A 27,809-nucleotide genomic window follows, 5' to 3' on the forward strand; every position below is an offset into this window, starting at 1 on the left:
CCTTGGACTCTGGAAGAGATACAGCACTAACCTGGCATGGCCCCCACAGAACCCAGAAGATACTTGTTAGCCAGCAGACACTCATTCTAAGGCGATTCCGAAATTCCAAAGACCCTCTAGGAGCACCAAATTCTATAACATCTCAATCAGTAGGTGATTCGGCTGAGCAGCCTCTTCAAACAAGATCGGTTCTTACATGAAAGGTGCCTTTTGGGAACTAAGGTCCAATTTTCTACTCAACTGATAGTCCTCTGGATAACTTGATATGCAACACATTCTTGAAATCCATAGGAACCTTTTAGTAAATTTTATTCTTGGATTTCCCCCGAAACCAGTCAGATTTAAAAAAAAAATCTGTATGGAGGTGAGTTTTCATGCCTTTTAAAAAACTGTATGATGTCGACTAAGAACAGCTAGAATGAGTAAACTAAGCAAGACCTTGCCGGGTGTTGAGACAGACATTACAACAATAGTACCACGATTAAATAAGTTTTTATTGTCACATTTAACTGCTTTGTCAGATATACATTGTAGGTTTCGGAATGGCATAAAAATAAAAATATTTTCCTGAATGTCAAAATCTGAACAGAGATGGTGATGGCACTTAAAAAAAAATTAAATTCACACTGGTGCTGAAGCCGCTAGAAGGGAGCTGATAAACACTGGAACACATTTGCAGATACAGCGGTCTGCAACATTTCAAATCAAATGGCAGTCGTATAAGGCCAACAAAACTGGAGAGTAGGAAGATACAGACCCCATACAGTAGATATCTGAAGAGTGGCAGTTTTAGCATTTCATTTCCAGTCAGACTAGAGTAAACTTCTCTCCTACAAAATGAAACTGCTTTTCCAGAACCTGGAGCTTAAGCCTCTTTAACAACTTCCTTATTCTGACAGGTTTTAACTAGTCCAAAGGAAAGGCAGCTATAATCCATGGCATTAGCTTCACGGGCTAACCCCGCCATAAATGGGGGGAGGGGGTCTTGTCATTTCCAAACCAGGAGCCTATCATTCTCATGAATGTCTTTAGTGGTTTCACACATTCTGGGCCTAAGACTAGAAAACAAGCAGTAATTAAATAAAAATGTAAGTGCATCCCAACGGAAAGTCTCTACACATTCCACAGCTATCTTCCAAATGTCAACTCAAAAAAGTATGGTTATTCAGACTGAAAATGAATCTTTATTCAATAATCGAAGATTCCCAAACAGTTTATTAAATGTCTTTCTTCCACAAATAAAACTAACACTAGGATTTATCAGAAGATCTAAACGAGTTATTTCCTTACGTATGAACTTGGCTAAATCCACTGTGTCTGGAATCTGTTCATCATAAAACTCAGGTCTGGAACATAACTCCTTTCTGTTATACTGCTGTGTGTCCTTCATTTAAGACTCTAGAACAGAGACCATAAATGTGGCTAGTGCAACATAGCAGTCACTGTAATTCCCCAAAAGAAAAATAAGTAATTTATTTCATGTCATACTTATTTGGATGATTACTTACTGGTAATTAGTATTTCTACATTTTTTTTTAAAGGCAACCATTTTAAGTGACAATACATATCAGGCTAGTAGAAAAAAGTTGAAACAAAGCCCTCTCTTTTGATCTCACAAAGTCATGCAGACAAAAGAAGGTACACGTCTGATTTGTTCCAATCAGGCTTCTTGGAATTATCAAAATTTCTTTTCTGGCAGAGATGAATTTGGCTCATCATAGAAAGAAGGTTCTTTGAAGGTTGCTGCTAAACTAGTTTCCCTTTGAAAAAGTAAATTTCAAGGCATGATAGTGCAAGAGGTAAGGTTTTGATTTATAGAACATTTATAGACTAATTGTGCTTAGTCTCTAATTTCCAATTTATTTTAAAGAACAGAAACTACGTTGATAAGTTTCTCTTTGCCTATATTTACCAGTACATCCATGAATCGCACCAGAATTAGGACAATTTGATTATCTTAATGGTTCTGTCGTGAAACCTGCACACTGAGTCCGCAGGCGAGGACCCGTGGACGTGAGGCTCCTACAAGTTCTGTGCCCAAAAGCGCTTGTCCTGGGGAGTCCAGGGGTCTGAGGAAGAAGTTCTCTCCCAAGATTAAGTCCTCAAAAAAACTCTCTCAATGAGCAATTAACACCGCTAAGTGGAGAGTTTCCTCTGTTTAGTTAAATTGGGGAGGTCTGAGTGTTCCTGGAGCCCCCGTCGGGATGCGTCATGGGTCGAGAATCCCTCGAATGTGAGTATTCGCTATTAGAGGGCTCTGTAGGGTCAATCAAATTTTCGTAATCACTGTCGTCTGATTCCTCAGCACTGTCTCCGGCTGCTCCTTGAGGAGGAGGAGGGTCTGCCCCACTTCCAGGATATTTCAGTCCAGCACTGGTGGAGGCATAACTGGAGGAGCCCACGGCTTGAGGTCGAGGCATAAAGACGCTAGTTTCCATGCGAGAATGGCTCAGAGTACTTTCTTGATTATTTGGGTGAATATCAGAATAAGGGGGAGGAGGATCCGAGGCCTCTGCGTCTCCAAGTGCACTTCTGCCTTCAGCTGCAAACCCAGGATAGGGCATCCGAGGGCTGAACGCAGGGTCCAAACTTTCAGATGACATCTGTCTGCTTATCATTGCCTGTTGCAATCCTGGATGAAAAGAGGAAGAAAACTGTAACACTCTGTATTTTCACAGCTTTGCATTTCAATACGTTAAATGTTCAACCTGATTGTTCTGGAAAATAGCAACAAAGAAGTGAAATTTATTATTACTATGAATTATTTTACATTTGCATAGTATTTCACAATTTACAAAAGATTTTTCTATACATTAAGTCATTTAAGCCTCCAAACAGCTCTCTGAAGTACTACTGTCATCACTAATGTTACTGTTTCCATTACACAGGCAAAGAACCGGAGCTCTGAAAGGTTAAGTGACTTCACTAAGAGAACAGCTAGAAGTGGGGCCCTGATACTCATAACACAGGTCTCTTAATTCCAGATCTGGTGCTGCTTCCCTCACCTGTTGCTTACTGTACTCAGAGACTGGGGGACAGAGGATAAAATCAACAGTCCTCGCCATCCTCGGCAGTCATCTGAACGTTAACTTTTCCTTAACAGGCCTCACGTCAAAAAAAATACTTCTTGACAACAACTTGTCACAATACTCTTAAACATCTCTTTCTCCTTAAAAGTTCAAAGCCCTGGGTTAGGTGCCCAGTTTTCTACATAATAGGCCATAATTTTACTGCATTTTTATGGTGGTAAAACAGAAACAGCCCTACATCTATGAGCCTATGGCCTTTAAATTGTTTTTAAGTACATTTAAAAAATATTATAAAAATGATCTGTACAAAATTTAGAAAAGAAAAACAAAAAATCACCCACAATTCTATCACCCAGATAATACTGTTAAAATTTTGGTGAAAATAGCACAAGATTTGGGGTTAAAAGACAGAAACTTTAGATGTCAGGCACCCCAACTTTTCTGAATTCTAGTTTTATTATTGAGCTTTGTGTGTGTATGTCTGTTTGTTTGACACAGCATGTGGGATCTTAGTTCCCTCACCAGGGATCGAACCTGCACTCCCTGCAGTGGAAGCGCAAAGTCTTAACCATTGGACCGCCAGGAAAGTCCCTGTATACATGTATTTAAAATAGAGCTGAGAGGGCTTCCCTGGTGGTGCAGTGGTTGAGAGTCCGCCTGCCGATGCAGCAGACATGGGTTCGCTCCCCAGTCCGGGAAGATCCCACATGCCGCGGAGCGGCTGGGCCTGTGAGCCATGGCCGCTGAGCCTGCGCATCCGGAGCCTGTGCTCTGCAACAGGAGAGGCCACAACAGTGAGAGGCCCGTGTACCACAAAAAAAAAAAAAAAAAAAAAAAGAGCTGAGATAATATGTTTATACTGTTTTATATCCTAGCATTTTCATATAAGATTATATATTATCTTATGTCATTAAAAATTCGCTTCAATGGCTGTACAATATTCCATTATATAGATATACCAAAATGTATTCAACTATTCTACTGTTGTTTATTCAATTACTGTAACAGGTTGTTTCCGAGATTTTGTAATTATAAAGTTGTGATTAATGCTCTTGTGCAGAAATCCCTGTCTGCATTTCTGATTATTTCTAGAATAATGTAACAGTAGAAATGAATCAGACATCATTTACCTGGAAATATAAATTATATTTTAATTTGTTTACAAATATTCTTATTAAATTAGAAAAGGCTAGTTATACCCTTATCTCTTTTACACTTGATATTATTTGCCATACATTTTATAGATTTTACTTACAAATGTTAAATTTGGTGGCATTCCCTTCTGGAAAAGTCTAAAGACAAGTGAATGCCCTCTTCCAAGCAGCCTAACTTGGAACTTGATGAGTATAGAAGAATGCATGTAATTTGATGTTTAAAACCAGACACTTCCCTGATTCTGAATGGTAAAATTAATAGGAGGCTCACTTCTTTCTTGTTCCTTTTCATTCTTCCTCTGAGTGATTTGTCTTCTTAATTTGTTCACTTCTGCCTGACAAGATTCAACAATTCGCTCACTTTTTTCTACGTCTGCACACACTGCCTGAGGGAAAAATGAAAACAAGAACAATTAGTTTCAAATCCAAGCACAAGGCATTTCATAAAGACAGCATCGATTATAACCCTGGGAAGAGTCCAGACACTTTATCGAGTTAAAAAGCAGACACCTAAGGTAGAACAAAATCATGAAGGTTCCAGAGACCAATACTGTTGTTTTCCACTGAACTGCTTTCTTAATTATGTTAAGATGATTATGCTATTTAGCTTATACATTCTTAAAGAAGAAGGGTAAGAAGGGAAAGAGTTCATCTCTTCCCTTTCTTACTCATCTTTATGGATATGAAAAGGGAATTTCCGATACCAGTCTGGCATACAAGGATGGACAAAAGACAGGAATGAGATACTTTCAACTCTTATTTATAATCAACAATCAAACATCAGATGACACATAGATTTATTTAACAGAAACTACTTATAATTAGGGAAAGTTGAAAAAGAAAATAAGTTTCAAAGTCAAGATTTAATAAAAGGTAAGTATTTGAGACCATATCAATGTAATGTAACCACTCCTATCAGGGCACTGGACGTGATACTGGTGTTTGCAGGGCAGGCCTTAATCAACAGTCAATGAAATGTATGACAGCCAGTTTGAAGTCCATTAGACAGTGCTGATAGCCTGAAAAGAGCATGGTCATGAATTCAGGACACAAAGCTGTTTTTCACCACATGTTCCTTCCATAGCAGAAATACCAGAAACTGCCTGAAAGTGGGCTGGTCACCAGTGAGTGAGGCTGTATTAAGTTCCCTATGCTGCTATGGGTAACCGTGACCCGAATTTGGAGAACTGACACTGGAAACTGCCCGTTGCATGCATTCTTCTTTGCCCCAGGCTGAACTCAGTCTGCCTTCCTCTTTTTCAGCAGCTGCCTTCATTCCTCTCTCTATGCCACGGGGCCTTCCTCCTCAAAGCTAGGCTTTCTCCAGACCCGGAACAGCTTCTTCAGCCCTACCACTCTCCTTGTCCTCAAAGGCTCTTTTGTTCTTAGGGTTTTAGAACAAATTACTCCTAAGAACACTTTGGGGATGATGAAAAGAACGTGGGAAAGTATTCTTAGCACCTAGCTCAGGATCTGGCTTGTAGGAGATGTTTCCATAAATATTTGCTGCATGATTGCCGAGGAATGAACAGGCTCCACTGCATCTTCCCACACAGTGGAGGCAGCTGCGGGCAGAGTGAGTGAACTAGAATTAGGAAGCAGAGCTGTCCTGAGTTACGGGTGCCTTTGGGTGAGTCTCAACTTACAGTACAAGTGATGGGACAGCTGTGTTCTTAGCAATACTTCTTTAAATTCGGAATACATTTCCCCAGGAAAAAAGCTGTCATTAAAGAGGTCATGAGTATTTAAAAGAGTGATATTAATTCTGTACTTCAGAGTTTCCACTGAAGGCACATAATGAGTGAGACCAGCTTTCATAGACTGACATGAGCAACTACTCCATACATCTTATATCACTTTGGGAGAGCACATTCTGATTTTTGGACCACAATTCATTTGTCAGTTGGGAGATTATTAAAAATTAAAGTAGAATTAAAAGATTTGGGCAATATAAATAAGATGAATATAGTAAATAAACAGTTACCTGCACTTTCTCCTGAAGTGCATTATAAACCTGATAAATCGCCCTGATGTCTTTCATTACTCCATCCTTGTCAAAAAAGTCAGTACTAGAAGACAAACAGAAAAAAGATTCACCAAGTGATTAGAACTGCCGTGAACTAGAAGGCACTTTCCCATCACTTCTACCTCTATCTATAACGTAAATGCTACAAGTTCACAGTGACAATGTTTAAGCAATAATGCCCATACCCCTAGAATTACAGGAGAAAGAAAAGAGAATCCATGTTACCGAGACAACTGAAAAATAATAGTGTTATTTTTTCCTAGATCACTCTATATATTTTTCAGTGACCACAGTTAGCTCTCAGAACCTCAGAAATACACATACTCTATCCAAACTTTTGTATCAGTTGCAAAAAAAAAATCGTGGTAAATGATTAAAAAAATAAATATTGATAAAAGTAAACTATCTTTTCAATAAGCATAAGATTTTGATATACAGTAGTGGTGGTCTAGAGAATTACCTTACTGGATTTTTCAATGTTATATCAAACGATGTCACACTTCTCCATAAACATATTGGGTTTTTTTTTAAATATTTATTTATTCATTTATTTATTTATTTGGTTGCATCGGGTCTTTGTTGTGGCACCAGGGATCTTCGTTGTGGTACCAGGGATCTTCGTTGTGGCATGTGAGATCTTTCGTTGCGGACTCTTCATTGTAACGTGCGGGCTCCTTGTTGCGGTGCGCGGGCTTCTCTCTAGTTGTGGCGCGCGGGCTCCAGAGCGCGTGGGCTCTGTAGTTTGCGGCACGCGGGCTCTCCAGTTGAGGCGTGCAAGCTCAGCAGTTGTGGCGCGCGGGCTTAGTTGCCCTGCGGCATGTGGAATCTTAGTTCCCCAACCAGGGATCGAACCCACGTTCCCTGCATTGGAAGGCGGATTCTTTACCACTGGACCTCCAGGGAAGTCCCCATAAACACATTGTTAACAAAAGAAAGGAAAAAACATTCATTTTACCTTTCGACTTACCCATGTTCTTTAATAACTTTGGCATAACTCTGAGAAGTATTTGGCACTGAAGACACTTTATACTCTTGCTGGCTAGTGTTGCCTAGATTGGGAATAGCAAGGGATAGCCTTTGATTATACCTGCAGGGAAGATTGAGAGAGATCATGTTGAAAGCACTGCTCTACTTGAAGAATGGGTCCTGCCAATAGGAGCCTGAGTCTCTGCACTGGGAACTAACTTAAGGTCTCACAGAGAACCTACTTCCACAGACAACCTAGGGTTAGTTGAATTAGCAATTTTTTCCCTTCCCTTAAAGTAGAAACTCAATTGTAAACTCCTCAAGGGCAGAGGTGACGTCTTATACATCTTTTGCCTCTCCGCAGCAACTGACAGAGTGCTGAGGAGGTTTTAAGTGCTCAAGAACCTGATTAATTAATGAAATCTTGCAAATGGCTATTTAACAATTAATAATTATTTTCACTGATATTGATCTAATTTATTCTACTACAAGTGAAATTCTGGAGGGAACCCTTTCTGTTGTTTACAGACACACACCATGATCATATGATTTTTTTTTTTTTCTTGCTTTAGCAAGTTCACAATGCAGAACCCTCATTAACCAGTAGGTGGATCAATTTTACAATTTTGTCTTTGAAATCTGTGTTTTAAAATTACAGTCAGACTTACAGTGCAATAAAACTGTATTTCTACAAAATGGATTATGGAGAAGCAAATGATGATTTCTAGCTGTTTATTCCTATATGAATTGATGCATAATTAATGTCTTGCTAATGCTTCTTGATTCAAAAACAATTTTAATTTATATAACTAACTGAAAGGAAAATACCTTCTCTAACCACAAAGAAAACTAGCTAAAGGAGAGTTATAAACACTTTTCTTTAAAGATGCTATAAAATGCATATTTTCAAAGTCATAAATCTCAATTACTTGTATCAACATCTTTCCTATTTATGCGAGGCTGGTGGGAACGCTTTATTTACCTCCGATTTGGTCTAAAGAGAACATATTCTAAAGCATGAGTGGAATTGTTGGCGGTGGAGATGAAGCTGAAGAGAAGGAAGACGAGGTCAGGCACCCCAAGGATGCGGGTGAGCTGCTTATGAATAACCTGCTCTCTGTACGACATCTGCTGCTGTGTGTTTCGCCGGAATCTGTACCACCCAATAACTTTCTGCAACAAAAACAGAAGAAAAAAAGTATTAAAAGTTGCATGAAATCTTACAAATTTAATTCTGAATGCATCCACACAAATGCTTGTACACAAATGTTCACAGCAGATTTATGCACAATAGCTCAAAACTGAAAACAACCGAATTGTCCATCAGCAGGTCAACGGCTAAATAAACTGTGGTGTATCCACACACTGGAATCCTACTCAGTAAGAAAAAGGAACAAACTACCAACAAATACAACACAGATGAATTCCAAAATAATTAGGCTGAGTGAAAGACGCCAGACCCAAATTATAATAGCATATGCTATTATTAAATAATAATAATAATAGCATATGCTATAGGATTCCATTTCATATAAAATTCTAGAAAATAAAAAGTAATCTATAGTGACATAAAGCAGATCAGTGGGTGACCTGGGAGGGGTGAGAAGGAGGGATCAGAAAAGGGCATGAGGAGACTTTTGCAGTGATAGGTATGTTCATCATCTTATTTTGATAATGGTTTCATGCATGTATACATATATCAAAACTTATCAAAGTATATGCTCTAAATATACAGTTTATTACATGTCAATTATACCTCAATACAACAATTTAAAAAGTTTAGCTTTGTCAGTTTTGACTACACTGTAACTTAAATTGGTAAGTGAATTAAACTTATAGGCTCTTTGGAAGCATATTCTTCATAATGTGATCTGCTGGACATCTGGGAGACACATGGCCTAAGAGACATCTGGCAGCTCCCTAAAATGCTCCTGGGCCCCACCCAAACCTGGAGAATCACAACCTCTAAGGGTAGACCCAGGAACCTGAATTTAAGATAAGTTCTTAAGTTTTTTCTTATGCATACTACAGTTTGAAAATCTCTGTTGTAGAGACAATTAAGTTAATTCTTTATAAGAATAATCATCTTCATAAGCTTCTTTTTAAAAAACAAACTCTTGGGCTTCCCTGGTGGCGCAGTGGTTGACGGTCGGCCTGCCGATGCAGGGGACACGGGTTCGTGCCCTGGTCCGGGAAGATCCCACATGCTGCGGAGCGGCTGGGCCCGTAAGCCATGGCCGCTGAGCCTGCGCATCCGGAGCCTGTGCTCTGCAGCGGGAGAGGCCGCAACGGTGAGAGGCCCGCGTACCGCAAAAAAAAAAAAAACCAAACTCTTTGAGTGAAAATCCTGTTTTGAGAAATCAAAGTAATTTAAAATTGTTAGTGTCATATTAAAACTAACAGTAAATTTAGATTATGTTTTGGCACTTTCATAAACGAAGGAAGTCAACCAACCTTTACTGAGCCCCTGCTCCAGACCTTCAGCTAGCTACGTTACAAATATTTTCACTAACTATCACAACAACCCTGGGAGGTGAGTAAAGTTTTCTGCACTGAGCTCGTATCACATGCAAGGAACTACAGGCAGCAAAGAAATAGTTCCTGCCCTTAAGGAGTACCGCTCAAAATAAAGCATAATTCCAATTATATTAAAGCAATTAATTCTGATATTCTTTAAATATAAAGAAAACCCAAACACTTCTGACAGTGCAAATCTTATAAAAGAGATGTTTTGTCCAAAGTCACAGAGCTAATGAGTGACAGCCAAGATCTGGAACCTCTTTGCCTGTCTTTTTCCACTGTACTACACTAACTTTAAAATTCCACATTATTCACACAATGTTGCTCATAAAAGAGTGAAAAGTAGTTTTCCTTAAAAAAAAAAAAGTGGGTAACAAAAATTATCAACTGGCTAGAGCTACTAACGCCAAAGAGCATGGCACATTTCACTCTGAGTCTCGGCACTCTGTATTTAATGTAGGACTAGCTTCTCTGCAGGACTCGGGTGCATCTCACACACCCCTGCATTCCTGCAGAGGCCTAAGCAGTGCTCAGCCATGGATTCTTCTTATGAAATACTCGCTGACTAAAGAATCTTGCAAGTGGCTACTGGATGGGTACTAATGCTTTTCACTTATACTGACTGTAATTGTTTTATTCCATTTGTATTTTCAGAGAAGCGGGAAGCCTTATACATTTATTTTGGATATCAACTTATTCATTTGATATTTGCTAAAAAGATAACCCCCTTCATCCTGATCAATGAAAGATGACACGCCAAAATAATTCACATTGGCGACGTCTACAGTTCTACCTTTTAGAGCTAACAAGCTGGTTGCAATGCTGTTAAGAAATGAGGTCACTGATGTGGAAGAGAACACTATGTTTGGGCCATGATAAAAAATAATGAATATCTTTCACTAAAACCTTATCTCTGCTAAAGTTTCAGACAATATTTCACAAAGACTCTCCTCTCTACTCTCTGTGCTAGACATTCACTTACATCTTCTGGATCCAAAGCAATTATCTCCAATACTGGGCACACTTGTCATCTTTAAGTTCTGTTCTTTTTGGCCTTACGATGATATTAAGACAACAGTTATGTTTATCATTATCTATTTCGGAGCAGGTGCTTTCAAGAAGGCAGAAGTCCTCCTCTCACTTGCTTTCTTGGTCTGAGCCCAAAACCTGAGACTGGTCAAAACTTTGCAAATACAATATGGATTCTGCCAGAGCAGTAACTGAGCACACCAACGCAACCTTGCTGCACCTATTGGGGGATTTTTCGTACCAAAAACATTAGCCTCTATCTTAAACCCAACCTTTTTTTTTTTTTTTTTTTTAATGTTTTAGCAATGTTGTGGAGTTTCTATATTTAGAGGCACACTTTTTTTAGTAAACATATTTCTATGTATTTTATACATTAATTGCTATTGTGACAAAAATCTTTATTAGCTTGTGTTTTCTAATGGGTAATTTTAGGACCCATTAGGGAACTTTTAAAATTATTACGTACTTATTTTATATGAGTTCAACTTACTGAACTTGCGTCCAATTCTTAGGATTTTTCTTTCTTTCATTTTTTATTTGGCCTCCCTGCACAACTTGTGGGATTTTAGTTCCCCAACCAGGGACTGAACCCAGCTGGGCCTTCAGGGTCCTCGGCAGTGAGAGCACAGAGTCCCAACCACTGGATCACCAGGGAACTCCCAGGGTTTTTCAATTATACATTAGGTTTGAAGCCTGCCTAGCAAAGAGTCAGTTTTTGAAACAGTTCCATCAGCACTTTCTTGAAGAGCTGATATTAATTAAAAATATTTTTTGTATGTCAGATACTGTTTAAGGTACATATGTATTTTTAAGCCTAACTTTTAAATGTACCTTTGTAACTACTACTGTAACCCTTTTGAGGTGAAGATATAACTTTGTACCATTTCTGGAGGAAAAAAAAAAATCAAACTAGAGTCAACTCTAAAGATTTTCAGTCTAAACATTATGTATCATCTTGTTTTGGGGCTATAAATTTGGATTTTTGAAAAAAAATCCTTAAAGAGTTTATATTATGTATAAGGTGCCATAGGAAATACAATGAACATAAAATATGGTCCCTGCCTTTAACAAATTCCATGGAAAATAAAACATAATTTCCAAGTAAATTGAAGCAACAAATTCCTGTCTTTAATTGCAAAAGAAAATACAAACATCAGTTTTAGCACAAAGTTCTACAAAATCAAAACTGAAGATCAGCTTTTTTCGGAATCTTGGCCCCAGGAAAAGCGAAGTTAACTCCGGTTAACAACCTATGATTGGTCTTCTGTGTCTCAAAACAGCAAATCCAATTTTACTTATTTATTTATTTATTTGTTTGTTTGTTTTTATTTTTAAAAATACATGATTATATTTTAATACACAACCAAAATACAAAACAGCATAGTAAATTAGCAAATCCAATTTTAAAACCCCCAAATTAATTTGGAAATGTGTCCCTATTTGCTACTGAAAAAACTACATGGTAGAGCTCCTTTCTTTATTTATTTTCAATGTAAAATACAATTTAAAAAACCTTATCACATAAAGTCTCCCTTCCTCAGCAGCATCTCTGCTCCCTTTCTCAAAGTAACTACTTTTAGGTTTGGTTGGCTTCCTTCCAGATCTTTTTCTGTACATTTAAACATTCAAACTTTTGTTTTTATAAAAAACAGGCTCAAATTATTTCATTTAACTTCGAGATCTTTCTATGTCATTCATGAGAACCTCCCTCATTCTTTTTAATGGCTGCTTCATATCCCATAGCATGGAGGTACCAACATAATTTACTTAACCATTCCTCCTGGTGGACCCTTAGATTGCTTTCAAAATTCTCACTATTAAGCAAAGATACAACAAACATCTTCGTATGCTGGATTAAAAGGCCAAACTGCTGCGTTTAAACCTTGGCGCCAACATTTCCTGCTCGCAACCTTAAGTAAGTTATTTACCTTTAGTTGTCTCAACTATAAAATGGGGGTGATGATAACAGCCTCACAGCGCTGTTACAAGGATTAAATGTGTCAGTACATGGAAAGTGCTTAGAATACTGCCTGGCACAGAGTTAAAATGTTCAATAACGCCAGCTTTTCATACCTTTGTGCCTAGATGCTTTTGTTTACTTGGGCCAGATTCCTAGAGGTGGAACTCCATATTTAAAATTCTGTTATTGCGAAACTCTCCCCCTAAATGTCTATATCAACTTACATTCCCACCAACTACAGCTTCCCCATTTCCCACCATCTTGCCAACACTGGATATTAGCAATCCTTTTATACTTCTGCCAATTGGATGGACAAAAACCCAGCATTACGTGCTTCAATTTGTATTTCCTAATTGAGAATGAACAACTTTCCATTTACTTCTTGGACATTTGTGGATTTCTTTTTTCTTTTGTGAATTTCCTGTTTATATTCTTTATTCATTTTTTTCAGTTTAAATTTTTTTCATCTATTAAAAAAATTTCTTGGTAATTTAATATATAGTGAGTGCTCTAGGCAACTGTGCTTCAATAGGAATTTTCAGGGAATAAATTTTAGTTTTAGAAAGTGTAATAAAGCTTCATTATCTAAAATACGAAAATAAATGGAATGAGGAAGTAAGGTGGTGGCTGGGGGATGAATATGGACTGCTAAGAGATCCCAGAATGTATGCTTCAGGCAAGTCACTGAAAATGGGGGAGCTGGACCGTGATGCCTGTGGTGCTCTAACCCACTTTCCCACTTGGGCAGGGGACTGTGTTAGACTCTCTGCTAATACCGAGCACTTCCTGAGTTTGTTATCACCCTCAAAACCACTGCCCTTTTTTCAGACCTATCCCTCACACTTCCCATTTTTCCTGTGATCTTACCTGCTTTCCTTTCTGCCTGTACATCCAACAGTGGTACTGAGAGAGTCCATACATTGGAAAGGCTGTTGATCTACTCTTACTGTTATTTCTTTTTTTTTAAATTTATTTATTTTTTATTTTAGGCTGCGTTGGGTCTTCGCTGCTGGGCGTGGGCTCTCTCTAGTTGCGGCGAGCAGGGGCCACTCCTCATTGCGGTGCGCGGGCCTCTCACTGCCGTGGCCTCTCTTGCTGCGGAGCACGGGCTCCAGGCACGTGGGCCTCAGCAGTTGTGGATAGCGGGCCCCAGAGTGCAGGCTCAGTAGTTGTGGCGCACGGGCTTAGTTGCTCCGCGGCATGTGGGATCCTCCCGGACCAGGGCTCGAACCCATGTCCCCTGCATTGGCAGGCGGACTCTTAACCACTGCACCACCACGGAAGCCCTGCACTCTTATTTCTGACGCCCTTCTTCAGACACTTTAGGAATCCCACACTGATTATTTTTATGCACAGGTAATCTTTTTAAAGCTTTTTTTTAAAAAATAATACATACTTCTAAACAAAGGTATTTTGTTTTCTGTTTGATAAGTTGAAAGATTTCATTGGTACTTTTTTCCCTCAAGTGATGGTTTAGTGACCAATCTGTTTTCTGGAATTAATATACCAAGGTAAAAAAGTAAACCCCATACATGGTACAGTAAATTATAAATGAGACCATCAGACAGTGCTGCAGCAATAAAGCTTTGATTCATTTTCAATTTTGTTCAGACTTGCTTACCATGTATACACATTCAGAACATCATATGCATATGCTGACAGAAATGATAAACACATGACCTTTTAGAAAAACATCTATGTTCACTGTTAATTGAACTTGAAGGAGTAACATATCTAAAGATGTTTGACTGCAATTTGTATTGTTAAAAAATATTTTCCCTCATTATAAAATTAATGTATGTGTATTAAATGTTGGCAAAATTATTTTTTAAATTACATAATGGGAAGATAGAACCACCCAGAATCAACTCAACTATTGTCAACTTTCTAGATTATAGTTAATGTTCTTTTTCTTCTTCTGACTTTTGCATAATGGAATCACTCTAAATATCCAAATTTTGTTCTATTGATATACTGTAAATATCGTGTCACATTTGCAATTTACCTTTAAAATCTACTCAACAGAATTCTTATATATTAACATCAAATCTCATTGTTTCATTTTACATTCATTTCTGGTTTTAAGTTTGGGTGATAAGGATTGATTTCCAAATCAGACTGGGTGACAAATAGAACATACCTTTCTCCGATCTTTAAGAATCCTGTCCAAGCTCTCTTCATTAACTTTGCTTGCATAGTCATAAAAACTGTTTTTTTTTAAGAGAAAAAATATTTTATTAAAATCACATAGTATTTTGACATGAATATGCTTAGTAACATGTCTATGGGTCATCTAACCCTAAAAGTTGGTAATAAAGATACAATTGCTTGTCTGCAATAGGTATATAAAGAGAAAACAATCTAAATGCTTTACTGATATATCTTTTGCATCAAAGACTACTCAAGAGACTGCAACATTCAAAGTGTATTACTTCCATAAGTGGGAGGAGCTGATAGCAAGTAATTATAAAATGTGTGGTTTCAAATGGCTGTGACATCTTTTTCTTGTTTCTAAGTATCAATTACCTTTGGGAAAAAAAAAGACACAGCAGCTCATTTTCTGAGAAATGAAGAAAGGAAATGAGTATTTGCTGAATCCTTAATAAGACACTCAGCTGCATGCTTCCTTGTGTTAATTCATTTCATCCTTGCCTCAATGCTGGGAGATAAGTACCAGTTCAGCCCAACAAGTCAACATGTTTTTTGTTTTTTAAAAAAAATTAATTTATTTATTATTTTTGGCTGCGTTGGGTCTTCGTTGCTGTGCGTGGACTTTCTCTAGTTGTGGCGAATGGGGGCTACTCTTTGTTGTGGTGTGTGGGCTTCTCACTGTGGTGCCTTCTCTTGTTTCGGAGCACAGGCTCTAGGCACACAGGCTTCAGTAGTTGTGGCACGCGGGCTCAGTAGTTGTGGAACATGGTCTTAGTTGCTCCACGGCATGTGGGATCTTCAAGGACCAGGGATCGAACCCGTGTCCCCTGCATTGGCAAGCGGATTCTTAACCACTGCACCACTAGGGAAGTCCCAGTCAACATGTTTTATTCCCATTTTTCTAGATAAAGCTAATGAGGTTAAATGACTTGCCCCAAATTACAGAACTGGTAGATGGAAGAGTTGGGATTTGAAGCGAGGTCTGACCAGCTTCAAACTGAATGCACTCACCCTTAAACGAGACCAATCTGACCTGAATCCCATGATGAGCAGTCCAGGCAAAATGATGTGTGGGCTTTTCTACCCCTGGTCATGGTTTTAGGCATGCCACCCTCCTCCCCTCCTCCTACCACCATAAGCCCAGGCCTATAAGGCAGGAAGGAGTTCAAGTTATAGTAAAAACGCTGAACTGTGAGTCAGGAGATACCAGCTCCAGCTCCGTTCTGCTTCTCACTGTATGATCTTGGGCAAGTCACTTTAACCTACCTGGCCACCATTTCCTTTTTGCAAAATAAAGATTTTGGAGTAGACAGATGATTTCTAAGATTTCTATCAGTTCTAAGAATTATGAGTCTATGATTTAAATTATGAGTCTACGTTCTGTTACTACTTTGCTGACAGTGGTTTAAGGAAATCTCAGAAGGGCAGGGCAGGGCACACCTAGCAAAGCTTTAGATGGTCAGGGCCAAACAGGACCCATTCTGACCCAGACAGAGGTTGTGTGTGGACCAGGGCCTGAATCATTTCATTTGCTCTGAGATTCTTTTCAAATGAACTGCTGGTTCCTTGTCTTGCTTCCTGCTCCTCTTTCAGTTATGTGTAAATCTAAGAGATGAGGTTCTCAGCTACTTTGAGGCTTAGTTCACAGGTAACAATCCTCTGAAATAATGGGCAAGTGTGCGCGGGAGGGGTGGGGGTAAGGTGGGTGGTGAACATGGTGCAAGTCCCCATGGGTTCTTGGGTGCAAGGGGGCTGGGTGTTTGGGTCAGCTGAGAATGGGAGCGGGGTCAGGGTGAAAGCTGCAGGGAACACACAGCAGGAACAGCCAGGCACAAAGGGTGGGCAGGTGTTAAAGAAGGAAGTGCTGACCAAGAACGCCGAATCCGGCTAGTATGAGCAGCAATGCAAGGAAAGTATTGGCCTGGCTCTTGGGAAAGTAGAAGAATAGGGCCTCAGGGAGTTTTACGAAACACAGAGTGGAGCTCATCATACCTGCCATCAGGCGGAAGGGTTTGGGGCTGAGAAAGCAGACAGAGGCCTGGACTGCGGTTTGGGGAACAGAAGTCCGGTGTGTGGGAGATGCTGGCCCCTTTCTCCCTCACCTTGGCCTCCGTCAGTCTCTCTGTCCTTTTCTTTCTCCCTCTGAACATCTCTCCTCCTGTCTTTTTCTCTTTCTGTCCTTTAGTTGGTAATAATATTCAACTGGTGTATATTAAACACAAAAAAGTAGGTTTTACGTTCCCTTTCCTTACATTTTAAAGTTGAACACTGAACACTTTTTATCCCTCTTAACAACACCAATTATTTTATCTATATGCAATCCTTGGTTAACTTCCTTCTCTACGGATGAAGAGCCCTTGCTAGAGGGGCTGGCATAAAGGCTTCCATTCTAAACCACTGAGGCCAAGATTTATACTGTCTCCTTTCCCCTCTTCCTAACTTAACACAGTGCCACACACACACCTGGCACTCAAAAAATAAGTGAATATGGATGCCCTCAGTTATAACTTTACAGCCATAATCACATACAGGTCTAAATTCACTAGTTTTCAATCAGTTAATCTTTTATTAAGGACAAAAAGCTACAAAGAAGGATGTGGCTTACCTAAAAAGTTTTGAACAAGGCTGATGGTTGTGGATTTCTGTAATTAGAAAGAGGAAATACATCTCAGTTAATCATGTAAGATACAGACAACTATAAAACAGTTCAGGATTTAAAAAAAATTTTTAACCAAAATCTCAGACAATAAAAAGACAGTTTTCCTCTCCCGAACAGTGTGTACACTAGTGAGGGCAGTATGTCTTTTTAACACTGAAACCCAGGCACACATTCTCAGGACAAAGTAGACTGGTGAATGAAAGTTCTGGGTCCATTTGTCCAGGTGTGATGAGCACACATCTGAAAGCTTTTATTTAGGAACAGGCAGCTATTGTGTGCCCTCATTCAATCTTACCTATTTAAACAAAGCCTAAGAGGAAAAAGGAATCAATGCCTGGAAGCATTTGATCAAGGTGGGTAAGAGCTGTGAGGACAGCTTGGGGAAAGGAAGGCCTTACCACCCTACTATCAGTAACCTACTAACAACGCAGGACAACTGGGCCAGGTGTTTTGAAGGGGAAGGGCAGAAACTCTGAAAGTATATTAACCCTTTCAAAGATTTTCAGTACCAAGGGAAACAGTCATTTATAAGGCAGATCCAAACGGCTTCCTAAAAGATTGCGGCGATTAATCATAGAGAACAATTTCTTCAAGCTCATCAGGGGGCTTAGGGTCTGGGTTGCTTTATAAGACCATGGGACTAATTAACCACTCAATTCTATTAACAACATGCTCCTGGACAGGGAATCATCACCTGCTGCTTATAAAGCCACAGCCACAGAGTTCCAGTCTGCAATTTTAACTCAATTAATATGAAACCACAACCTTGAAGGACACCAGGCTATGCCCATTAGCTTCTGTACTGATGTGAGTGCTGCCAAAACACAGACAGAGATGCCAGTACTTCCACAGGAATGAAAAGCTCATTTGCCTAGTATAACTGTCGACATAGTGATGCAAATAAGAAAACCTCATCTAGAAATATTTCCTTCTTTTATCACCAAAAATGACACGGTATACCACCAGAAGTTATTTCAGAGATACTGTTAGTAATTAGAATATGGAATGTCTGTAGTAAAAATGTCAACTAGAGTTCAGGGAAAAGAAAAAAAAAAAAACTCTTCTACCTTAAAGGAAAGAATATTTTGTTCAAGAAAATCCCTGGAGTAAATTCTGAACTCTGAATATACATTCCTGTCATCAATCCACCCCAGCAGACTTCTCTCATGATTTGCAACGTGGATTAGAAGCATGTTGAAGATATGCTCTAGACATCATGTGGTATTTTCTAAAGGAAGTGAAGGCTTTCTCTTACAAGATTTTGCAATACCTAACTAAGCACTCCGTGGAGAAAACAAGGGGATGCTCTCAAACACAATAAGGTGCAGATTGGAAAGAAGCTGGCGGGCACAATAGCTGATAGATAGACTTCTGAAAGCAGCGGGAGGCAGGGCAGGCTTGCCTCGGATTCTAGAGTCTCTGAAGCCTCCAGAGCTCATCCATGCAGTGGACCCCTCTTCACGTACGCATGGCGTCTCTGCCCGCATTTCTGTAAAAGTCCCCACTGGGACGTACTGCTGTGCTTGCCTAGCTTCCTGTCTCTGCTTCTCCTGCTGGTGGGTGAGCTGAACAGCTCCTGTCCTTCCCCCTTCCGTTCTTTCCAGTAACTGCTGCTGCATCACCTTATTAATTAAGGGAGCTCCCTGTTGCTGTCTCCTGACCGCTCCCAGCACTAAGAGCGGACGACTCCGCTTCAAGTGAGTGAGCACAGGTTTAAAAATGAATATGTATTCAATACAAGTGTTTAAAATGTGATATTCCATATAAAGTCCTCCTTATTGTGTAGAGTCAAGGAAAGGTGTCTGTGTGTGGATTCAGACATTTTCAACAAATAAGAAATTTGGTCAATTTATTTTATTTAAAATATCTTATTCTGGTGGTTAAACTGTGCCAGAAAATTTCTTCACACTAGTGGTATGGAATACTTCTCATGGCACATTACCTAATGTTTTGCCTTTCAATCCAGGTTTTCCAGAGTCTTTGGTTTACATTTTCTAATATGTATTTATTTTTAAAAGAAAAATATTACAATGATAATAATACATTTAAGATAATACTAGCAAATACTCTGTTCATGAGATCCGTGACTATTTCAAACAACGAATTGAATGTAGCTAATAAATTAAACATTATACAGCAAAAGAAGGTTGTCATGGCACTGTATTAACTGGGACTCTCTGTTGGTTCTTCTCCATATCTACAGTACCATGGAAACTGGTATTTACTGCAAGAACCGGAAGGTGTATGAATCAAAGATACAGTACACTACGCTGGAGAATTTTAGTTACTTTCCCATTCTATTTCTTTAAAGATAAATAAACAGCCAGAACATTCATCAGAAATGCTACTTTTGTGGTCACGCCAGGCAAGAGAGCTCTTTCTTGCACGGTTTTCTGTCAGGTCTATCTGGCAAACCTGCATATACCACATTAGTTTTGAAAACCCAAGCACAAACAATGAATAATTGCACAGATGGCCAATGAAACCAAGTTCTCTATTTTAGGATTTTAAAGAGTTAAGCAAAACAAAACACAAAAATAAACCGTCAGTGAAAGAACAGCCATGCAGCAGTATATCAGGTATTTTTTCAGCAAGTCAGTATATTGTGGGGAGGGGGCTTGTCTGGCTCTTGAGGAAACAGCTGTCTCGTTTCCCTCCAATCCCAACCACCTCAGTCCTCACCCCGCCTCCCAGCCCAGGTACTAGACGGCTAGGAGAACAGGCTGAAGTTGATGATTTGGTCTCAACATAACCTAACCTCCCAGCAGTACTTCAAACCACAAACCACTCACCTTCACACAGGCTGTATTTTAGTCACACAGAAACAGGCCAGGCTCTCTGTAAGTTTCATGCACTCCCTGCACTGGGATCCCCTGAATGTACCCTAAGTTTACCTCCCGTATGGTGTCTTTACTGATTTAACCCACTAGCAGTGGGTTTTTTTTTTTCCCCCAACTCATGAGATTTTCTTTGTTCCTTCCTGACAGCACTCGTCCTGCACCCTCTGGTATTTCTGTACGCTCGTCTTATCCTCCCCACAGCCCTGGAAGGCAGGGATGCATTGGACATTTCTCTCATTGCCCAGCACAATGCCTCTCACAGGGACGTTCTTCAATAATTGTTGGCTGCATAAATGAATAAAATGACCCCCGCTCTGCTTTGAGTATCAGGATATGCTTTTAGGTGAAGTGCTCGAGGTGCCGCTGAAAGGACTACAATCCTTCTTTATCAAAAGGAGACTGCTCCAAAGAGGGCGGGTGACCTACAAATGCTCCTTCGTTTGCCCCAGCAATCGCCCCCAAATCGACTGTTTGGCTTACTTCTCAGAGGCTGTGTAGGTTTAACAAATATCTCCTGTAAACAAGTGTAAACATCTTTGCCGGATCCCTCCAGGAAGGACCAGCACGACACGTGCTTTCATTATAGTGTGAGGTGATGCCCACAATGGGCAGAGCCCGAGGTGCAAACTCGAGGATCACTGTGGTTGTGAAGAGACTATCACGTGTAATTCCACACAGCCATTCATAGGTCAGACCAGTCAGTGGGTGAGGGATGGCTTCACAGGATACCTGAACCTATAGCTACACACTGTGAGTTTACACTGACTTATAAAAACATTTCACATCACTTACTAGTGCAAATAATTGGCATTGTGACTTCAGTGCTTTTCTATGTACTCTTTTAATATACCATTAGGTTAAAATCAGTTAAAGGGCCAAAGAACAAAACAAGCAGCATATATACAAGAAGAGTATTTCTAAGGTCCGTGATAAACTCACTCACCAATGACTTGCAGAAGTTCTGTGCTGCTGATTTGGGAGTCGCTGATGCTAAAGGTTTCCTCTTGTCTTACCTCTCCCAGCAAAAATCCTTCCTGAAAGCAATGGAAGAAAATAGCTGCAGCTAAAAATCAAAGGGATTTTTACTGGAATTAAGAGGAATCGAGGACATTGTTATTTTTTATAATAACTTTAACAATAATCCAAATAAGTCTGCCATGTAAACTACTAATCCACAAACCAACAAGTAAGACTAAAGCAATTTGAGATTTGGCTATTAACTGGATTGTTCGAAAAAAGGATTTCCTGACAAGATGAAATATTATTTTAATCCCTTCCCCTAAAACCCTGTTTTTTTTGAAGTGAAAATAAGGAGAGTGAATTCATCACCTAAATCCTACTAAGTGTAAGAACCAATGTTAAAAAAGCTCAGGAAGCAGAAATATTCCAAGGTTGTTTTCTTGAAACAGCATGTAATTTATTCCATTGTTTTAAAAACATTGCTAATGGGGGCTTCCCTGGTGGCGCAGTGGTTAAGAATCTGCCTGCCCATGCAGAGGACACGGGTTCGAGCCCTGGTCCGGGAGGATCCCACATGCCGCGGAGCAACGAAGCCCGTGCGCCACAACTACTGAAGCCTGTGCACCTAGAGCCCGTGCTCCGCGACAAGAGAAGCCACCGCAATGAGAAGCCCGCGCACCACAATGAAGAGTAGCCCCACTCACCGCAACTAGAGAAAGCCCACGTGCAGCAACGAAGACCCAACGCAGCCAAAAATAAATTTTAAAAAAAACACACAAAAAAACATTGCTAATGATAAAAGTATAAAGAAGTTGACACAATGCACAACCTAACCGCTCCTGTACGGGCTGGCATGGGAAATGAGCATTCCAGCAAATAAATTTAACATTACATGAAAGTTTTTCTTTAATAAATGCTGAGGTAAATTTATTTACACCTTTGGAGAACATATACCACCATCATCAATTCTGGATTACTCAGCATATAACCTACTGTTTTTGAGCACTTGCTGTAGTGTTCAGCACAAGCACAGCTGGAGAACATACACTCTAAATGTCAAAATAACTTCCCTGTAGGTGGTGAACTAATAGGCTGTCCCAGACTCCCCCTCCCCAGTCATCCACATGGCTTGCTCCTTCCCTCCATTCTACTCTTCACTCAAATAGCGCCTCATCCGAGAGGCCTTCCCTGGCTAGTGGAACAGAATCAGAGTCTGCCAGACACTGTTCCCTTTACCCTGCATCCTTTTTCTTCTTAGTCTCCTTACTATCTGCCATATTTCATATTTATATGTATTAACAAATGCCTGCTCCTACTAAAATATAAGCTCCACGAGAGCAGGGACTCTGTGCTTGTTGACTATGTATCTCAACACCACGTACAGTGCCCAGAACACAGGAGGTGCTCAATAAATGCTGCTTGAATACATTTGATGAAACAATGTCCTTTCCATTCTAGGTTGACCCTTCTAATCAATTAAAGAAGCTTCCTAGTTTAAAAACATTCCCAGGGGACTTCCCTCATGGTCCAGTGGTTGAGAATACACCTTCCAATGCAGGGGACACGGGTTTGATCCCTGGTCAGGGAACTAAGATCCCGCATGCCGCAGGGCAGCAAAGCCCACGTGCTGCAACTCCTGAGCCCGTGCACCACAACTAGAGAGCCCACGCTGCAACTACAGAGCCCACAAGGTCTGGAGACCATGTGCCACAACTAGAGAGAGAAAACCCGCATGCCACAACTAGAGAGACGCCTGCGCGCCACAACAAAAAGTCCCGGGTGCTGCAACTAAGACCCAACGCAGCCAAAAATAAATAAATAAATATTAAAAAAAAAATCCCAGTTGGAATCTGTGGAGGTGAGGAGGGAGAAACAGATGTTTTTCAGCATAGCTTTTGTATTGGATAAGGTGAGTGGAGTGTCCTAAAATCCCAAATCATCATGTACAGGGCATCTCTCAAACTTTAGTAATATACACACCCCTCTTTCAAAAAAAAACCTCTCTCAGAGCTAGAGTCCATGACTACTAATCTGGAAAACACAGACTAAAGAAGCTTGTTTTATCCTATGAAAGTCTTTCAGTTATGAGTTCTTATTACAAAAAACAAGCTTTGTCTTTGTAACAAGTTAAAAACTTTTTTCTTTAATCAAAGTGGAAAATACAATTTAAAATTCCTACACAACTTTAGACTTTAAGAACATATCTACAGATTCCTAGCAAATAAAAATGCAGGACATGCAGTTAAGTTTGAATTTCAGATAAACAATGGATAATTTTTATGTAATAAATGCGATATACTTATACTAAAATATTATTTACTATTTATCTGAAATTCAGATTTAACTGGGTGCCCTATATTTTATCTGGCAATCCTACCACAGGCCTCCGTTTGAAAAAGTCAACAGTGACATCAAGACATTCTAAAGCCGAGTATAACATGAATGCCTATTTATCTACTGGTCTGGATTATCTGAGCCACTGTTACCTTATAACAGTAGGCAAATTATACTGTGTGGGCTAAACCCAGCCTAACGCCTGATACTGTATGGCTTACAAGCTTAGAATAAGTTTCTACACTTTTAAATTGTTGAAAAAAAATAGAAAATAGGAATATTTCATGACATGTGAAAATTATACGAAATTCAGATCTCAGTGTACATAAGTAAAGTTTTATTGGAAACAGTCATCCTAATTTACTTATTGTCTATGGCTCCTTTCTCCCTACAACAGCAGAGCTGAGTAGTTGCTACAGAGACCACATGGCTCATGAAGCCTAAAATATTTACTGTCTGGCCCTTTACAGAAAAAGTCTGTTAACTCCAACTCTATTGAAATGAGTGGTTTTAAACTAATTTCTTGCCAGGGCAAAACAAGAACATACTACAAAAACAAATTCTTGGTTCTTCAACTTTAAAATATATGAAATTGAAATTACTTTAAAGTATTCCACTTATATAATTGTGGCAAGGTTAATATAAGCAGGTATCCTCGTATAAGACACAAGTTGCAAACCATTGTCACTGGTGAAAATTTCTGTGAAGTCTAGCACCATGCCTGGCATAGCACAGATATTACAGAGATAGCTCTTGAAATATATTAATAACAATCTAAGTAACACGGCCGTCTCATTGCAGTTTGTAAAGAAACTATCCACTTTTCAACAGGTTTCTTATTCTTCCAGTAATTTTGCCTTATACATAAACTGTGATATTACTAGGCACTCCAAGGTCTAGAGAGGTTAAGAAGCATTATTGTGAACCATATTTAATACTTCCACAGGACACTAGAAGTGCCACAAACTACCTTTACATGGAACTGCATTACATTATTAAATATCTGTCTGCAATATCAAAGGTGTTAGTGTCCAGAGACAGGAGCTGCCTCTGGAGAAACCCGTGTTGTGTATACTCCTATCCTTAATCCCTACTATCAAACTGAAGCGAGGAACGGCACAATAATTTAATGCCATTCAATTTAATGGAACCACCTCTACATGAAATCAGTTTTTATTAATGGAAGCAAGGAGTGCAGAAGTGAAACCAAGTCCAGTTCCTTCTTCTGCAGTGTATCATTTTGCTTTGTGATGACTACACAACCACAACAGCCCCCCCACTACGTTTATTTAATGAACTTCAATAATTCACTACTAAAATCACTTAAAACAATCCCTCAATTTGGTGGGCAAGTACTTAAAGATAAAAATTATCTAGTTTCATAAAGAATTTCCATCCAGAGGCCAGTGACATTAAAAATGCATTTCCGATCATTCATACGTAGGCCTGTCACTTCCCTATTTCACTGCGACTAGTTCCGTGGTCTTAGAACCTTCGCCAAGGAACTGAACATGCAACTTCAAGGCAAAGAGACCCTACACCTAACACTCCTGGTTACATCCCCATTTTCCATCGAGGAGAAGAAAACACACGATCGTATCTAACAAGTACGAATAGTGACAGCCACGGTTTCCCTCGTCGCAGCCCACAACAACCTGTCAGACCAGCGGGCGCGGCTGGGTGTCTGCGCTCCTAGACTAAAGCCGGGTCTCTCGGCTCCTTCCCGACCCCAGACTCCCCTCGCAAGTCTAGAAGCCTGACTCTCAGGGAGGGGCAGGCGCTCGGTTTCCACTAAGCGACTCCTGACACTGTCGGTGGCCGGCCGGGAAAGCTCTGCCAAACGGGAGACTGCCGTCCCGGGACGGCCAGGCGGCGGAAGGCACCGAGCGAGGGGGCCCATCTCGGGGGCGAAGGGCCCCGGGCAGCAGGAGTTCGCTGGCGGCGGGAGCCTCCCGGGTCATCAGTTAATCGGGCCAGCCCGGGGGGGCGAGCCGCAAGTGATCGCAGCTTGGCCGCAGGCGTCGGCCTGAGACCAAGGCTGGAGGCCCCAGCAGCCGCGGCGGGGGGCCCAGCACCTACGTGGTCGGCGTTGCTGTTGGCGCTGTGGAAACACACAGCGCTGAAGGTGTAGCCCGAAATGGAAGCCGCCATGATGGAAATCTCCAACTCCCCCATCATGCCCCGCGGAGGGCACAGAGCCTTCCGGTCGGCCCCGCCCCTTGGCATCCTGGGAAATGGAGTCTTCAGTGGGTGAGGCCAAGGGCTCTGTGCGCCGGGGAGCGAGGGCTGAGAAGTGCAGGTTTACGCGATCAGAACCGACCCAAGCACTGTATCCTCCCCGTGGGTCTCGTGCTCTGCGCATCCCAGACACTGCCTCTTCTGTATAGCTCTTGGTAGTTCCCCAAACCGTTTTTTCTCTTTACAAACGAAACTTTTAGCATTAAAAGCCAGCATTTGCCACGCTCAAGGATAAAAGAGGCAGTTGATTCGTGCAACTGTACGGTTTTGTGTTTGACCTAGAAGTAACATGATGTGATTTCAATTTTCACATGACCACTCTGGCTGCAATGTCCAAAATATATTGCCGGGGAAGGGAAGCTATCACAATAATCCAGACGCTGGATGACAATGGTTTGAAGTGAGATGGTGGTAGCGCTGGAGGTTAAGAAGCAACTGGATTCTGGGTACAAGGGAAGACAAATTTAATGAAAAATCATGGAAAGAAGATTTTAAAAAATCAACATAAATAATAGTGAAAATGAACTACAACTAACCTCAGGGAAGGAACTAACCTTTCTAATCATTATTCTTCAATTTGTTCAATCTTCCAGATTCAAAACTGGGATTTTAATCTGTCAGAAAGCTCCTTCTACCACACTTTTTCCAAACTCAGCAAACAGAACGGTTTCTTGACAGTTGCACAGGCCAACAACATTGGAATATTCTTGATGCTCCCTTTGATCGGTCAGCAGTTTTCAAAATATATCCAGAATCCTACAACTCACCATCAGCATACCCATCACAGTGGTCCAAGCTATCATCATCTCTCTCCCAGATCATTGTAACAGCCCCTAACTCAAGGGGTCTGAACTGGAGGCAATTCTGCCCCACAGGTCATTTGGCAAAAATGAGACATTTTTGGATGTCACAACTGGGGGTGGGGGTAGGGTGCCACTGGTATTTAATGGTCAGAGGCCAACGAAGCTGCTAAACATCCTACAATGCATAGGACAGCCCTTCACAGCAAAGAATTATCCCCCCCAAATGTCAATGGAATGAGGTTGAGAAACCCTGTGTTCCCACTTCTGCTTTTAACCCTTTCCCTGCCAAATCTGTTCACAACATACCAGCCAAAATTGTCACGCCAAAACTTAAATTTTTTTTTTTTTTTTTTGCGGTACGCGGGCCTCTCACTGCTGTGGCCTCTCCCGTCGTGGAGCACAGGCTCCGGATGCGCAGGCTCAGCGGCCATGGCTCACGGGCCCAGCCGCTCCGCGGCATGTGGGATCTTCCCGGACCGGGGCATGAACCCGTGTCCCCTGCATCGGCAGGCGGACTCTCAACCACTGCGCCACCAGGGGAGCCCCCCAAAACTTAAATTTAAATCATGTTGCTTCTTGGTCAAATCCCAAACCTTACAATGATCTGACTCCTTCATTTCCTGCTGCTGTCCCATTTGTTCACTCTGCTACAGCTATACTAGTCTTTTTTCTGCTTCCTGGATACCCCTATCTCATTCTACCTCAGGGGCTTTGCACTCACTCTTCCCTTTGCCTGAAATGCTCTTCTCCCAGAAAGCTGCAAGGTTTACTCTATTATCTCTGCTCTAGATATGGTGATGTGTGACCCAGATCTCCCCTTGCACGACTGATTGCATTATTTTCCCAGCTGCTGGGGAGGTTGTCAGGTGACAGCCCTCTCCTGGAATTATCCTTCATGGAAGAGTCTCATCACCCAAGGTCAATCCTCCTTTTCTGGGCAAACAAGCATTCAATGCTTGGTCAATGTAGATGAATAGAGTCCATCCTTCAGTCCAACCTGAAAATTTCAAAGGATCATCCCAGCTTCACAGTGCCCTGTCAGGGGAGAGGGTGTTAACTGAGGCTCGGTCGTAATGGTACCCCAGCCTGACTACTTCCTCTGTCCAACCCTGCTTCTCTCTTCCCCGATAGGTGGTGATC

The 27,809-nt window shown here is 40.7% G+C and overlaps 1 protein-coding gene across 2 annotated transcripts; it reads right to left on the minus strand.

Annotated features, from left to right (window-relative positions):
* Positions 1 to 485: 485 nt before the first annotated feature.
* Positions 486 to 25,821, minus strand: ABRAXAS2 (abraxas 2, BRISC complex subunit). Of its 2 annotated transcripts, XM_082854259.1 has the most exons (10): positions 25,708 to 25,785; positions 21,278 to 21,397; positions 17,441 to 17,477; positions 16,828 to 17,037; positions 14,825 to 14,891; positions 8,158 to 8,348; positions 7,177 to 7,296; positions 6,168 to 6,252; positions 4,455 to 4,569; positions 486 to 2,632 (listed from the first exon to the last, which is right to left on the minus strand). In XM_082854259.1, exons 4-10 carry the CDS (start codon positions 16,983 to 16,985, stop codon positions 2,163 to 2,165), a joined length of 1,206 nt encoding a protein of 401 aa, XP_082710385.1. In that variant the 5' UTR covers positions 16,986 to 17,037; positions 17,441 to 17,477; positions 21,278 to 21,397; positions 25,708 to 25,785; the 3' UTR covers positions 486 to 2,162. The 2 variants fall into 2 exon arrangements, with proteins under 2 accessions (XP_082710385.1, XP_082710384.1); XM_082854258.1 differs by lacking the exon at positions 16,828 to 17,037 and having other exon boundaries at positions 21,278 to 21,368; positions 25,708 to 25,821.
* Positions 25,822 to 27,809: the final 1,988 nt, after the last annotated feature.

This window comes from Leucopleurus acutus, assembly GCF_964270905.1.
Source record: "Leucopleurus acutus genome assembly, chromosome: 14".
Classification (NCBI taxonomy): domain Eukaryota; kingdom Metazoa; phylum Chordata; class Mammalia; order Artiodactyla; family Delphinidae; genus Leucopleurus; species Leucopleurus acutus.